At 65.9% G+C, this 11,689-nt stretch overlaps 1 protein-coding gene across 1 annotated transcript; it reads left to right on the forward strand.

Moving 5' to 3' along the window:
* The first annotated feature begins 490 nt into the window (after positions 1-490).
* LOC134565430 (myosin heavy chain, embryonic smooth muscle isoform-like) lies at positions 491-11,454 on the forward strand. Its single transcript, XM_063425016.1, has 10 exons — positions 491-714; positions 1,723-1,773; positions 1,982-2,143; positions 2,483-2,611; positions 2,893-2,981; positions 4,911-5,010; positions 6,871-7,076; positions 8,255-8,363; positions 9,254-9,426; positions 11,298-11,454. The coding sequence occupies exons 1-10, from the start codon at positions 595-597 to the stop codon at positions 11,452-11,454; spliced, it is 1,296 nt and encodes a 431-aa protein (XP_063281086.1). The 5' UTR covers positions 491-594.
* Positions 11,455-11,689: the final 235 nt, after the last annotated feature.

Genomic DNA, 11,689 nt, shown 5'->3' on the forward strand with positions numbered 1-11,689 from the left:
CCGTGCCCGCGGCGGGGGCGGCACCGGCAGCGCCCCGGACCCGCGGGCTCGGCAGCGACAGGTGAGGGACCGGGCTCCGGAGCACCCCGGGGTGGGCAGGGGACCCAAAAATCCCACCCCGCGGTGGGCAGGGGACTCAAAACTACCCCAGGGTGGGCAGGGGACCCAAAATTCAGCCCAGGGTAGGCAGGGGACCCAAAACAACCCCGGGGTGGGCAGGGGACCCAAAATTCAGCCCAGGGTAGGCAGGGGACCCAAAACAACCCCGGGGTGGGCAGGGGACCCAAAATTACCTCGGTGTGGGCAGGGGACCCGAAACTCAGCCCGGGGTGGGCAGGGGACCCAAAACAACCCCGGGGTGGGCAGGGGACCCAAAACAACCCCGGGGTGGGCAGGGGACTCAAAACCCCCCCAGGGTGGGCAGGGGGGACCCAAAACCCCCCAGGGTGGGCAGGGGACTCAAAACCCCCCGAGGGTGGGCAGGGGGGACCCAAAACCCCCCAGGGTGGGCAGAGGACCCCAGAGTCCGGGCGTCCCCGACCTTCCCCCACGGAAAAGGGGCTCGGAGCTGTCGGGGGTCCCAGCCCGGCGCTGATGCGGTTTAATTTAGGGGAGGGGTCCCTCCAGGGTCTCTGCTGCCCCAGAGCCCCCCCAGTTTGCTCCATGATGGACACGGGGGACAGGAGAGGGTGCAGCCCCCCCCGGCTGGCACAGGTGAGTGGGGGGGACCCCCAGGTGATGGCGCGGGGGGACTCAGGTGATGCTGGGGACCCCCAGGTGATGGCGCGGGGGGACTCAGGTGATGCTGGGGACCCCCAGGCACCCGGGAAAGCCTCGACCCCAACCGAGGGGGTCCCCGGGGGTGGAGGAGCGCAGGGGTGGCGACATTCGGGGGCTCCCAGCCCCTCCCCCCGCTTGGCTGGGGACCCCCGGGCCCTCTGCGTGGCCCCCCTGGCCCCCCGCCAGCCCCCGGGCTGGAATTGGGACACGGGGCGGGGACAGGGACACGGCGGCCGGGAGCCCTGGGCGCCCCTCCCCCCCCGTGGGAACGGGCACATCCCCCCCATCCCGGCCCAGCCCCCCCCGACCCCCCCCAAATTCCTCCCCCTGTTCGGATTCCTGGGACCCCCGGGACATCCGGGTCCCTCCGCACTCCCGGGAACCCCCGGACTCCGGGGACTCCCCAGATTTTGGGACTCCCACCCACCCCGGACTCCTGGGACCCCCAAACTTCTGGGGGTGTCCAGACCCGGGCCCCCCTGGGCACCCCAAGGACCTCATCCCGCCCCGCACTTTGGGACCCCCCCCAAACAGACAGGACCCCCCCCTCCCCCCCGGACTCCTGGGAGCCTCCTGGGCCCCCGGACCCTGGGGACCCCCAGACTTTGGGACCCCCCCGGACTCCTGAGACCCCAAAAACCTGGCACCCCCCCAAGAGCTGGGACCCTCCACACTTCGGGACTCCGCGGGAATTTGGGACTCTCCGGACCTCTGGGACCCCCAGGACACTGGGGGATCCCCCAGACCCCCGGGACCCTCTGGGCCCCCAGGACCCCCCGGGGCATTTGGGGGCACCTGGGACCGCTCGGACCCCTGGGAGCCTCCAGCTCTTGGGGCACCCCAGACTTTGGGGGTCTCCCTGGGCCCCCAGCACCCCGCAGCACCTGGGGCTGCTCCGGGACCCTCGGGATTTTGGGTCCCCCCAAAATTCCCCCCCCACAGGCCCAGCACCGGCGGGACCTGGAGGAGGAACTGCGGGACCTCAGCAACCAGGTGGGCGGGGCTTGCGGGGAGGGGCGTGGCCGGCAGCTGTCAGTCACAGCCTGGCCCCGCCTCTCACTGAGGAGAGGGGTGGGGCGTGTGGCTGTCAATCACCCAAGTGGGCTGGGCATGGGAGCATCCATCACTATGGGGGCGGATCTTGGAGCTGTCAATCATCGGGGCGGGCCCTGGGGCTGTCAATCACCCCCTGACCAATCAGGTGGCAGCACTGGGGCGGAGCCTGGCGGCAGAGCGTGGGCGGAGCCTGATGGAGGGCGGGACCCTGCGGGCGCTGGAGATCGCGGTGGGCGGAGCCCAGGCCCGGGTGGGCGGAGCCTGTCGGGCCCTGGACCGGGCCAAGGAGCGCCTGCGCCTGCAGCAGGTGGGCGGGGCCAGGGGTGGAGGGGGCGGAGCCTCTGACAGGTGTGGGGGAGAGAGGTGGTGCTCAGGGGGTGTGGCCTGTGGGGGAGGAGCCTCTGGCCGGGGGTGTGGTCTGTGAAGGAGGCGGGGCTTATAGGGCTCGAGATTGGGGGTGGGGCCATGGTGGGTCGTGGCCGGAGGGGGTGGAGCCTCTGACATGGGTGGAGTCAGGGTGGGGGTGTGGCCATGGTGGGGCTAAAGGGGGCGTGGTCTGAGGTTATGTGGCTGTGAATGGGTGGTGGAGCAGTGGGCGAGGCCAGGTGCGTGGGCGTGGCCTGCCGCTGACCCCGCCCCTCTGCAGGAGGCGGGGCAGCTGCTGTGGGCGGAGCTGGAGGCCGCTCGTGCTGCCAAGGCGGGGGCGGAGCTCCGGGCACAGGAGGCGGAGTCTCAGTGCCAGGCCCGGGGGGCGGAGCTGGAGCGGCTGCGCCAGGTGGGCGGGGCTAAGGGGAGGGGCGGGGCTATGGACAGTGGGCGGGGCTGTAGCAGCCTATGGGTGTGGCTAAGGACAAATGGGAGGGGCTAATGCAGCTGGGGTGGGGCTAATGTCAGTGGGCGGGGCTATTTCGGCAGGAGGCGGGGCTACAGAATAATGGGCGGGGCTTTTGCGGCTGGGTGGGACTGTGGGAAAGTGGGCAGGGCTAAAGCAGCCTGTGGGCGTGGCTCTGGAGGTGGGTGTGGCTCGGGGTGTGTCCATGCTGGCCACGCCCACAGGCTGTGCAGGTGGCCCAGCATTCCCGGCGCCGGGCGGAGCAGGAGCGTGACCAGGTGGCTGCGAAGGTGGGCCACGCCCCCCGGCCCAGGTGAGCACGGCCACGCCCCCTGGCTGGCCGCGTGTCCCCCCAGTGTGTCCCCTATAGTCCCAATGTCCCCTACAGCCGCTATAACTCCGACATGTCCTTTGTGACCCCCATCTGTCCCCTATAGCCCCTATAGAACCTACGGGTCCCTAGAGTCCCCAATGGATGTGTCCCCTATAGCCCCTGTGTGTCCCTCTTGTCCCCACATCCCCTATAGCCCCTATAGTCCCTATAGCCCCTATAGTCCCTATAGTCCCTATAGCCCCTATAGACTCTGTGTGGCCCTATAGCCCCTATAGATCCTTATAGCCTCTACAGCCCCTATAGCCCCTATAGCCCCTATAGCCCCCATAGCCCCTATAGCCCCTATAGCCCCTATAGCCCCTATAGCCCCTATAGCCCCCATAGCCCCTATAGCCCCTATAGCCCCTATAGCCCCTATAGCCCCTATAGATCCTTATAGCCTCTACAGCCCCTATAGCCCCTATAGCCCCTATAGCCCCTATAGCCCCCATCTATCCCCTATAACCCCTATAGCCCCTATAGCCCCTATAGCCCCTATAGCCCCTATAGCCCCCATAGCCCCTATAGCCCCTATAGCCCCCATCTATCCCCTATAACCCCTATAGCCCCTATAGCCCCTATAGCCCCTATAGCCCCTATAGCCCCCATCTATCCCCTATAACCCCTATAGCCCCTATAGCCCCTATAGCCCCTATAGCCCCTATAGCCCCCATCTATCCCCTATAACCCCTATAGCCCCTATAGAACCTACAGGTCCCTAGAGTCCCCAATGGATGTGTCCCCTATAGCCCCTGTGTGCCCCCATAGACCCTATAGACCCCTATAGATTCCTACAGCCCCTATAGATCCCTATAGTCCCTATAGCCCCTATAGCCCCTCTAGCCCCCATAGTCCCTATAGTCCCTATAGCCCCTAAAGCCCCTGTGTGTCCCTATAGCCCCTATAGCCCCTATGGCCCCTATAGTCCCTATAGATCCCTATAGCCCCCATAGCCCCTATAGCCCCTATAGCCCCTATAGCCCCTATAGCCCCCATAGCCCCTATAGCCCCTATAGCCCCTATAGCCCCTATAGCCCCCATAGCCCCTATAGCCCGTGTGCCCCTATAGCCCCTATAACCCCATAGTCCCTATAGCCCCTATAACCCCATAGCCCCTATAGCCCGTGTGTCCCTATAGCCCCTATAACCCCATAGCCCCTATAGCCCCTATAGCCCCTATAGCCCCTATAACCCGTGTGTCCCTATAGCCTCTATAACCCTATAGTCCCTATAGTCCCCATAGCCCCTATAGCCCCTATAGCACCTATAGATTCCTATAGAACCCTATAGATCCCTATAGCCCCTATAGCCCCTATAGCCCCTAAAGCCCCTGTGTGTCCCTATAGCTCCTATAGCCCCTATAGATCCCATAGCCCCCATAGCCCCTATAGCCCCCATAGCCCCCATAGCCCCCATAGCCCCTATAGCCCTGTAGCCCCTATAGATCCCTATAGATCCCTATAGCCCCTCTAGCCCCTGTGTGTTCCTCTAGCCCCTGTGTCCCCTATATCCCCTGTGCGTCCCTGTGTGTCCCGTGTGTGTCCCATGTGTCCCCTGTGTCCCCTGAGTCCCATGTGTCCCCCATGTCCCTTGTGTGCCCTGTGTGTCCCCCATGCCCCCATGTCCCTTGTGTGTCCCCTGTGTGTCCCTTGTGTCCCCATGTCCCCTGGGTGTCCCCATGTCCCTGTGTGTCCCCTGTGTGTCCTCTGTGTGTCCCCTGTGTGTCCCCTGTTGTCCCCGTGTCCCCTGGGTGTCCCCCATGTCCCCCTCGGTGTCCCCCGTGTGTCCCCATGTCCCCCTGGGTGTCCCCATGTCCCATGTGTCCCCTGTGTCCCCTGGGTGTCCCCATGTCCCCGTGTGTCCCTCCAGCGCCCCCGCTGGGGACCCCGCGGCGCTGCAGGCGGCACTGGAGGAGCTGCGGGAGCACAACCGGGACCTGCGGGAGCACCTGAGCCAGCGCCTGGGACAGGTGGGGACACCTGGGGACACGGGGGGACACCGGGGACACGGGGGGAGCACCTGAGCCAGCACCTGGGACAGGTGGGGACACCTGGGGACACGGGGGGACACCGGGGACACGGGGGGAGCACCTGAGCCAGCGCCTGGGACAGGTGGGGACACCTGGGGACACCTGGGGACACCTGGGGACACGGGGGGACATGGGGGGAGCACCTGAGCCAGCGCCTGGGACAGGTGGGGACACCTGGGGACACGGGGGGACACCGGGGACACGGGGGGAGCACCTGAGCCAGCGCCTGGGACAGGTGGGGACACCTGGGGACACCTGGGGACATGGGGGGGACACCGGGGACATGGGGGGACACCTGAGCCAGTGCCTGGGACAGGTACCGGGGACACCTGGGGACATGAGGGGACACGGGGGGACACGGGGGGAGCACCTGAGCCAGCGCCTGGGACAGATGGGGACACCTGGGGACATGGGGGGACACTGGGGACACGGGGGACACTGGGGACATGGAAGGACAGGGGGGACACCTGAGCCAGCGGCTGGGACAAGTGGGGACACGGGGGACACCAGGGGGACATGGGGGGACACCAGGGACACCTGAGCCAGCTGCTGGAACAGGTACCAGGGACACCTGGGGGACATGGGGGGACATGGGGGTACACTGGGGACACCGGGGACACTGGGGACAGCGGGGGGACACCTGGGAAATGGGGGACACGGGGGGACACCTGAGCCAGCATCTGGGACAGGTGGGGACAGGTGGGAGTGGGACACCGGGGGGACATGGGGGGACACGGGGGGGCAGGTGGGTGACAGGAGGTGGCCGTGGGGGTGTCTGGGGGGCTGGTGACACATGCAGGGGACAGGTGGGACAGGACAGGTGGGACAGGTGGGACAGGACAGGTGGGACACCCCTGGGGGTGGCGGTGGGAGGGTGAGGAGGCTGTGGGTGCACCTGGGGCTCCACAGGGACAGGTGTGAGCGCACCTGTGGGTGCCGTGGGTGCCACGGGGACAGGGGTGGGTGCCATGGGTCCCACAGGGACAGGTGTGGGTGACCCAGGGACAGGTGTGGGTTCTGTGGATGCCGTGGGTGCACCCATGGGTGCCCCTCCCCTCACCTGTTCCCCCCGCAGGTGGAGGAGCTGCGGCGGGCGCTGGTGGTTATGGGGACAGGTGTGGGTGGGGATAGATGTGGGTGCCATGGGTGCACCCGTGGGTGCCGTGGGTGCTGTGGGTGCACCCGTGGGTGCCGTGGGTGCACCCATGGGTGCCTGTCCCCTCACCTGTCCGTCCCGCAGGTGGAGGAGCTGCGGCGGGCGCTGGCGGTTATGGGGATAGATGTGGGTGCTGTGGGTGACCCAGGGACAGGTGTGGGTGCTGTGGGTGCTGTGGGTGCACCCGTGGGTGCCGTGGGTGCACCCATGGGTGCCTGTCCCCTCACCTGTCCATCCTACAGGTGGAGGAGCTGTGGCGGGCGCTGGCGGTTATGGGGACAGGTGTGGGTTCTGTGGGTTCTGTGGATGCTGTGGGTGCACCCGTGGGTGCTGTGGGTGCACCCATGGGTGCCCGTCCCCTCACCTGTCCGTCCCGCAGGTGGAGGAGCTGCGGCGGGCGCTGGCGGTTATGGGGACAGGTGTGGGTGCTGTGGGTTCTGTGGGTGCACCCGTGGGTGCTGTGGGTGCACCCATGGGTGCCCGTCCCCTCACCTGTCCGTCCCGCAGGTGGAGGAGCTGCGGCGGGCGCTGGCGGTTATGGGGACAGGTGTGGGTGCTGTGGGTGCTGTGGGTGCTGTGGGTGCACCCGTGGGTGCCGTGGGTGCACCCATGGGTGCCCGTCCCCTCACCTGTCCGTCCCGCAGGTGGAGGAGCTGCGGCGGGCGCTGGCGGCCGCGGGCGCGCGCGCTCGGGACGCGGGGGCGGCGGGGGCGCGCCTGGCGCAGGAGCAGCGGCGGCTCCGGGAGCGGCTGCGGCACCCCCGGGACCCCCGGGACCCACCCGCGCCCCCCGAGCCCGCCCTGCGCGCCCGCTGCGCCCACCTGCAGGAGCTGCTGCGGCGGGAGGCGGGGTCAGCACCGGGGGGACACGGGGGGGACCGGGGGGGGGATCGGGGGGGGACCGGGGGGACACAGGGTGGTCCTTGGGTCGTTCTTGGTGGTCCCAGGTGGTCCCAGGGTGGTTCTTGGTGGTCTCGGGTGGTCCCTGGGGGTCCCCAGATGGTCCCAAGGTGGTCCCAGGTGGTCCCAAGGTGGTCCCAGGTGGTCCCAGGGTGGTTCTTGGTGGTCCCCGGGAGTCCCCGGGTGGTCCCAGGTTGTCCCAGGGTAGCCCCAGGGTGGTCCCAGGTGGTCCCAGGGTGGTTCTTCGTGGTGTCAGATGGTCCCAAGTGGTCCCCAGGTGGTCCCCAGGTGGTCCCGGGTGGTCTCAGGCTGGTCCATGAGGGTCTCAGAGTTACCCCGAGTCGTTTTGGGTGGTCCCAGGGTGGCCCAGGGTGATCCCAGGTTGTCCCATGTGGTTCCAAGGTCGTCCCAGGTGGTCTCAGGTGGTCCCAGATGGTCCCAGGTTGTCTCAGGGTGGTCCCAAGGTGCTTCTTGGTGGTCCCAGGTGGTCTCAGGTGGTCTCAGGTGGTCCCAAGGTGGTCCCAGATGGTCCCAAGATGTTCCCCAGGTGGTGCTAGGGTTGTCCCCGGGTGGTTCTTGGTGGTCTCGGGTAGTCCCTGGGGGTCCCCAGATGGTCCCCAGGTGGTCCCAGGGTGGTCCCAGGTTGTCCCAGGGTAGCCCCAGGGTGGTCCCAGGTGGTCCCAGGGTGCTTCTTTGTGGTCTTTGGTGGTGCCAGGTGGTTCTTGATGGTCCCCGGGTGGTCCCAGGTGGTCCCAGGGTGGTCCCAGGGTGTCCCAGATTGGTTTGTGTGGCCCCAGGGTGCCACAGGGGGGTCCCAGGTGGTCCCCGGGGGTACTCAGGTGGTTCCAGGTGGTCTCAGGGTGGTCCCCGGGTGGTCCCCAGGTGGTCCCAGGTGGTCCCAGGGTGGCTCGGGGTGGCACAGGGGGGTCCCAGGACAGCCCCATCCCAGAGGTGTCACCAGTGTGGGTGTCACTCTGTGGGTGACAGGGGGTGATGGGGGGTGACACGGGGTGATGGGGGGTGACAGGGTTGACACGGGGTGACCGGGGGGTGCCAGGGGGTGTGACGGGGGGTGACAGGGGTGTGCCAGGGGGTGTGACCGGGGGGTGACACGGCTGTCCCCGCGCAGGGCGCGCCTGGCCCTGGCCCGGGCCGCCCGTGTCACCGGCCGGCGCCTGCGCGCGCTGGCGGCCGAGGCCGAGGAGCAGCGGCTGCAGGGGGAGCGGCACCGGCTGCAGGTGGGGACAGTGCGGGGACACGGGGACCTGGGTCACCTGGGTCACCTGGGTCACCTACTGTCACCTGCTGTCACCTCCTGTCACCTCTGTCACTCGCTGCCCCCTGCTGTCATCTCCAGTCATCTCCGTCACCTGCTGTCACCTACTGCCCCCTGCTGTCACGCTGTCATCTCTGTCACCTGCTGTCACCTGCTGTCATCGCCTGTCACCTTTGTCACTTCCTGTCACCTCTGTCACCTACTGCCCCCTGCTGTCACCCGCTGTCATCTCCTGTCACCTCCTGTCAGCTGCTGTCACCCGCTGTCACCTCCTGTCACCCATTTTCACTTGCTGTCACTCGCTGTCACCTCTGCCACCTGCTGTCGTCTGTCACCCACTGTCACCCACTGTCACCCACTGTCACCCTAGAGCCTCCGTGTCCCCATGTGCCCTCTCTGTGCCCCCACGTCCCCATGTCCCAATGCCCGATGGCACCATCCCCCTGTCCCAAATGTCCCCAGTATCCCCAATGTCCCCTGTCCCTGTCCCCAATGTCCCCAATCCCCCAATGTCCCCAATATCCCCCGCTGTCCCCACTGTCCCCAGAGTCCCCAATGTCCCCACTGTCCCCACTGTCCCCCTGTCCCCAATATCCCCCAATGTCCCCAGAGTCCCCACTGTCCCCAATGTCCCCCTGTCCCCACTGTCCTCTCTGTCCCTGCTGTCCCCCTGTCCCCAATGTCCCCTGTCTCTGTCCACAATGTCCCCAATCCCCTAATGTCCCCAATATCCCCCAGTGTCCCCACTGTACCCAATGTCCCTGCTGTCCCCCTGTCCCCAATGTCCCCTGTCCCTGTCCCCAATGTCCCCAGAGTCTCCAGTGTCCCCAGTGTCCCTGTCGCTGTCCCCAGGCCCGTGCCAGCGAGGCCGCTGGCCGGCTCCTGGCTCAGCAGGTGGCCGCGGTGGCCGCGGGCACGGCCCGGGCGCTGGCCCAGGGCCACCTCCTGCGCCGGGAGCTCGAGGACGTCGGAGACGGCGCCGCAGCCACCGCCCGGCACGTGGCCGTGCTGAGGGCGCGCCTCAGGTGGGGACAGGTCCTGTGGGCCCTATGGACCCTATAGAACCCCTATAGACCCCATAGAACCCTATGGACCCCATAGAATCCCTATAGACCCCATAGAACCCTATGGACCCCATAGAACCCTGTGGACCCCATAGAATCCCCATAGACCCTATAGAACCCCTTTAGACTCCATAAAACCCCTATAGACCCCATAGACCCCATAGACCCCATAGAATCCTATAGACCCCATGGAACCCCTATGGACCCCATAGAACCCCTACAGACCCCATGGAACCCTATGGGCCCCTATGGACTCCATAGAACCCTATAGGCCCCATAGAATCCCTATAGGCTCCATAGAACCCCTATAGACCCCATGGAATCCCTATAGACCCCATAGAACCCCTATAGACCCCATGGAACCCCTATAGACCCCATAGAACCCTATGGGCCCCATGGAACCCCTATGGACCCCATAGAACCCCTATAGACCCTATAGAACCCCTTTAGACTCCATAAAACCCCTATAGACCCCATAGACCCCATAGAACCCTATAGACCCCATGGAACCCCTATAGACCCCATAGAACTCTATGGGCCCCATGGAACCCCTATAGACCCCATAGAACTCTATGGGCCCCATGGAACCCCTATAGACCCCATAGAACTCTATGGGCCCCATGGAACCCCTATAGACCCCATAGAACTCTATGGGCCCCATGGAACCCCTATAGACCCCATAGAACTCTATGGGCCCCATGGAACCCCTATAGACCCCATAGAACTCTATGGGCCCCATGGAACCCCTATAGACCCCATAGAACCCCTTTAGACCCCATAGACCCCCCTTAGACTCCATAAAACCCCTATGGACCCCATACACCCCACAGGACCCCTACAGACCCTATGGAACCCCTATGGACTCCATAGAACCCCTGTGGGCCCCATAGAATCCCTATAGATCCCATAGACCCCATAGGACCCCTATGGAACCTCTATGGACCCCACAGACCCCTACAGACCCTATGGACCCCATAGAACCCCTATGGATCCTTATAGACCCCATGGAACCGCTACAGATCCCCTGTGGGCTCCCAATGGGATGGGGGGGCTCTATGGGGTCACTGTGGGGTTTATGGGGTATTGGGGGTCTCGTCTATGGGGTTTATGGGGTCCTGGGGGCCTCTATGGGGTGCTGGGGGTCTCTTTGGAGTTCCTGGGATCCCGGGGGTCTCTATGGGGTTTATGGGGTCCCGGGGGTCTCTATGGGGTTTATGGGGTCTCTGTGGGGTCCCGGGGGTCTCTATGGGGTTTATGGGGTCTCGGGGGCCTCTATGGGGTTTATGGGGTCTCTGTGGGGTCCCGGGGGTCTCTATGGAGTTTATGGGGGTCTCTATAGGGTTTGGGGGGGTCTCTGTGGGGTCCCTGGGGTTTCTGGAGTCTCGGGGGTCTCTATGGGGTGTGGGGGGGTCTCGATAGGGTTTGGGGGGTCTCTATGGGGTGCTGCGGGTCTCTATGGGGTGCTGGGGGTCTCTGCGGGGTTTATGGGGTGCTGGGGGTGTCTATGAGGTTTATGGGGTCTCTATGGGGTCTCTGGGGGGGTTTATGGGGTCCCGGGGGTCTCTATAGGGTTTGGGGGGGTCTCTATGGGGTCCCGGGGGTCTCCGTGGGGTCCCTGGGGTTTCTGGGGTGTCGGGGGTCTCTATGGGGTTTGGGGGGTCTCTATGGGGTCCCGGGGGCCTCTGCGGGGTCCCGGGGGTCTCTATGGGGTTTGGGGGGGTCTCTATGAGGTTTGGGGGGTCTCTATGGGGTTTGGGGGCTTTGGGGGGGGTCTCTATGGGGTCCCGGGGGTCTCTGGGGTGCCGGGCTCTCACCGCCCCTTTGCCCCCCAGGTGTGACCCCATGAACCTGTCCCGCACCGTCCGGAGGATGCTGCGGGACGGGGACGACTCCGAGGACAGCGGGGACAGCGGGGACAGCGGGGACAGCGGGGACAGCGGGGACAGCGGGACCGCCCCTGCCCCCCCCAGCGCCGGGGGCACCCCCTAAACCCCCCCGGGACCCCAAAACCCGCCCGGGCCCCCCCCACCCCTCCTGTGGGGTTTTGGGGCGGGGGTCCCCAAACTCATTAAAGTGCCTTGAGAGGGTCTCGCTCGTGAGTGGCCCTGGAGGCCCCGGGGGGGTCCCCAAAAGTGCCCCAAAAATGAATTTGGGGACGGGGGAGTTCGAAAACCTCCCCAGGCCCCTTTGGGGGGATCCCGCACCGCGTTTGGGGGAATTTAAA

This window comes from Prinia subflava, unplaced genomic scaffold, assembly GCF_021018805.1.
Source record: "Prinia subflava isolate CZ2003 ecotype Zambia unplaced genomic scaffold, Cam_Psub_1.2 scaffold_48_NEW, whole genome shotgun sequence".
NCBI classification, from domain to species: Eukaryota; Metazoa; Chordata; class Aves; order Passeriformes; family Cisticolidae; genus Prinia; species Prinia subflava.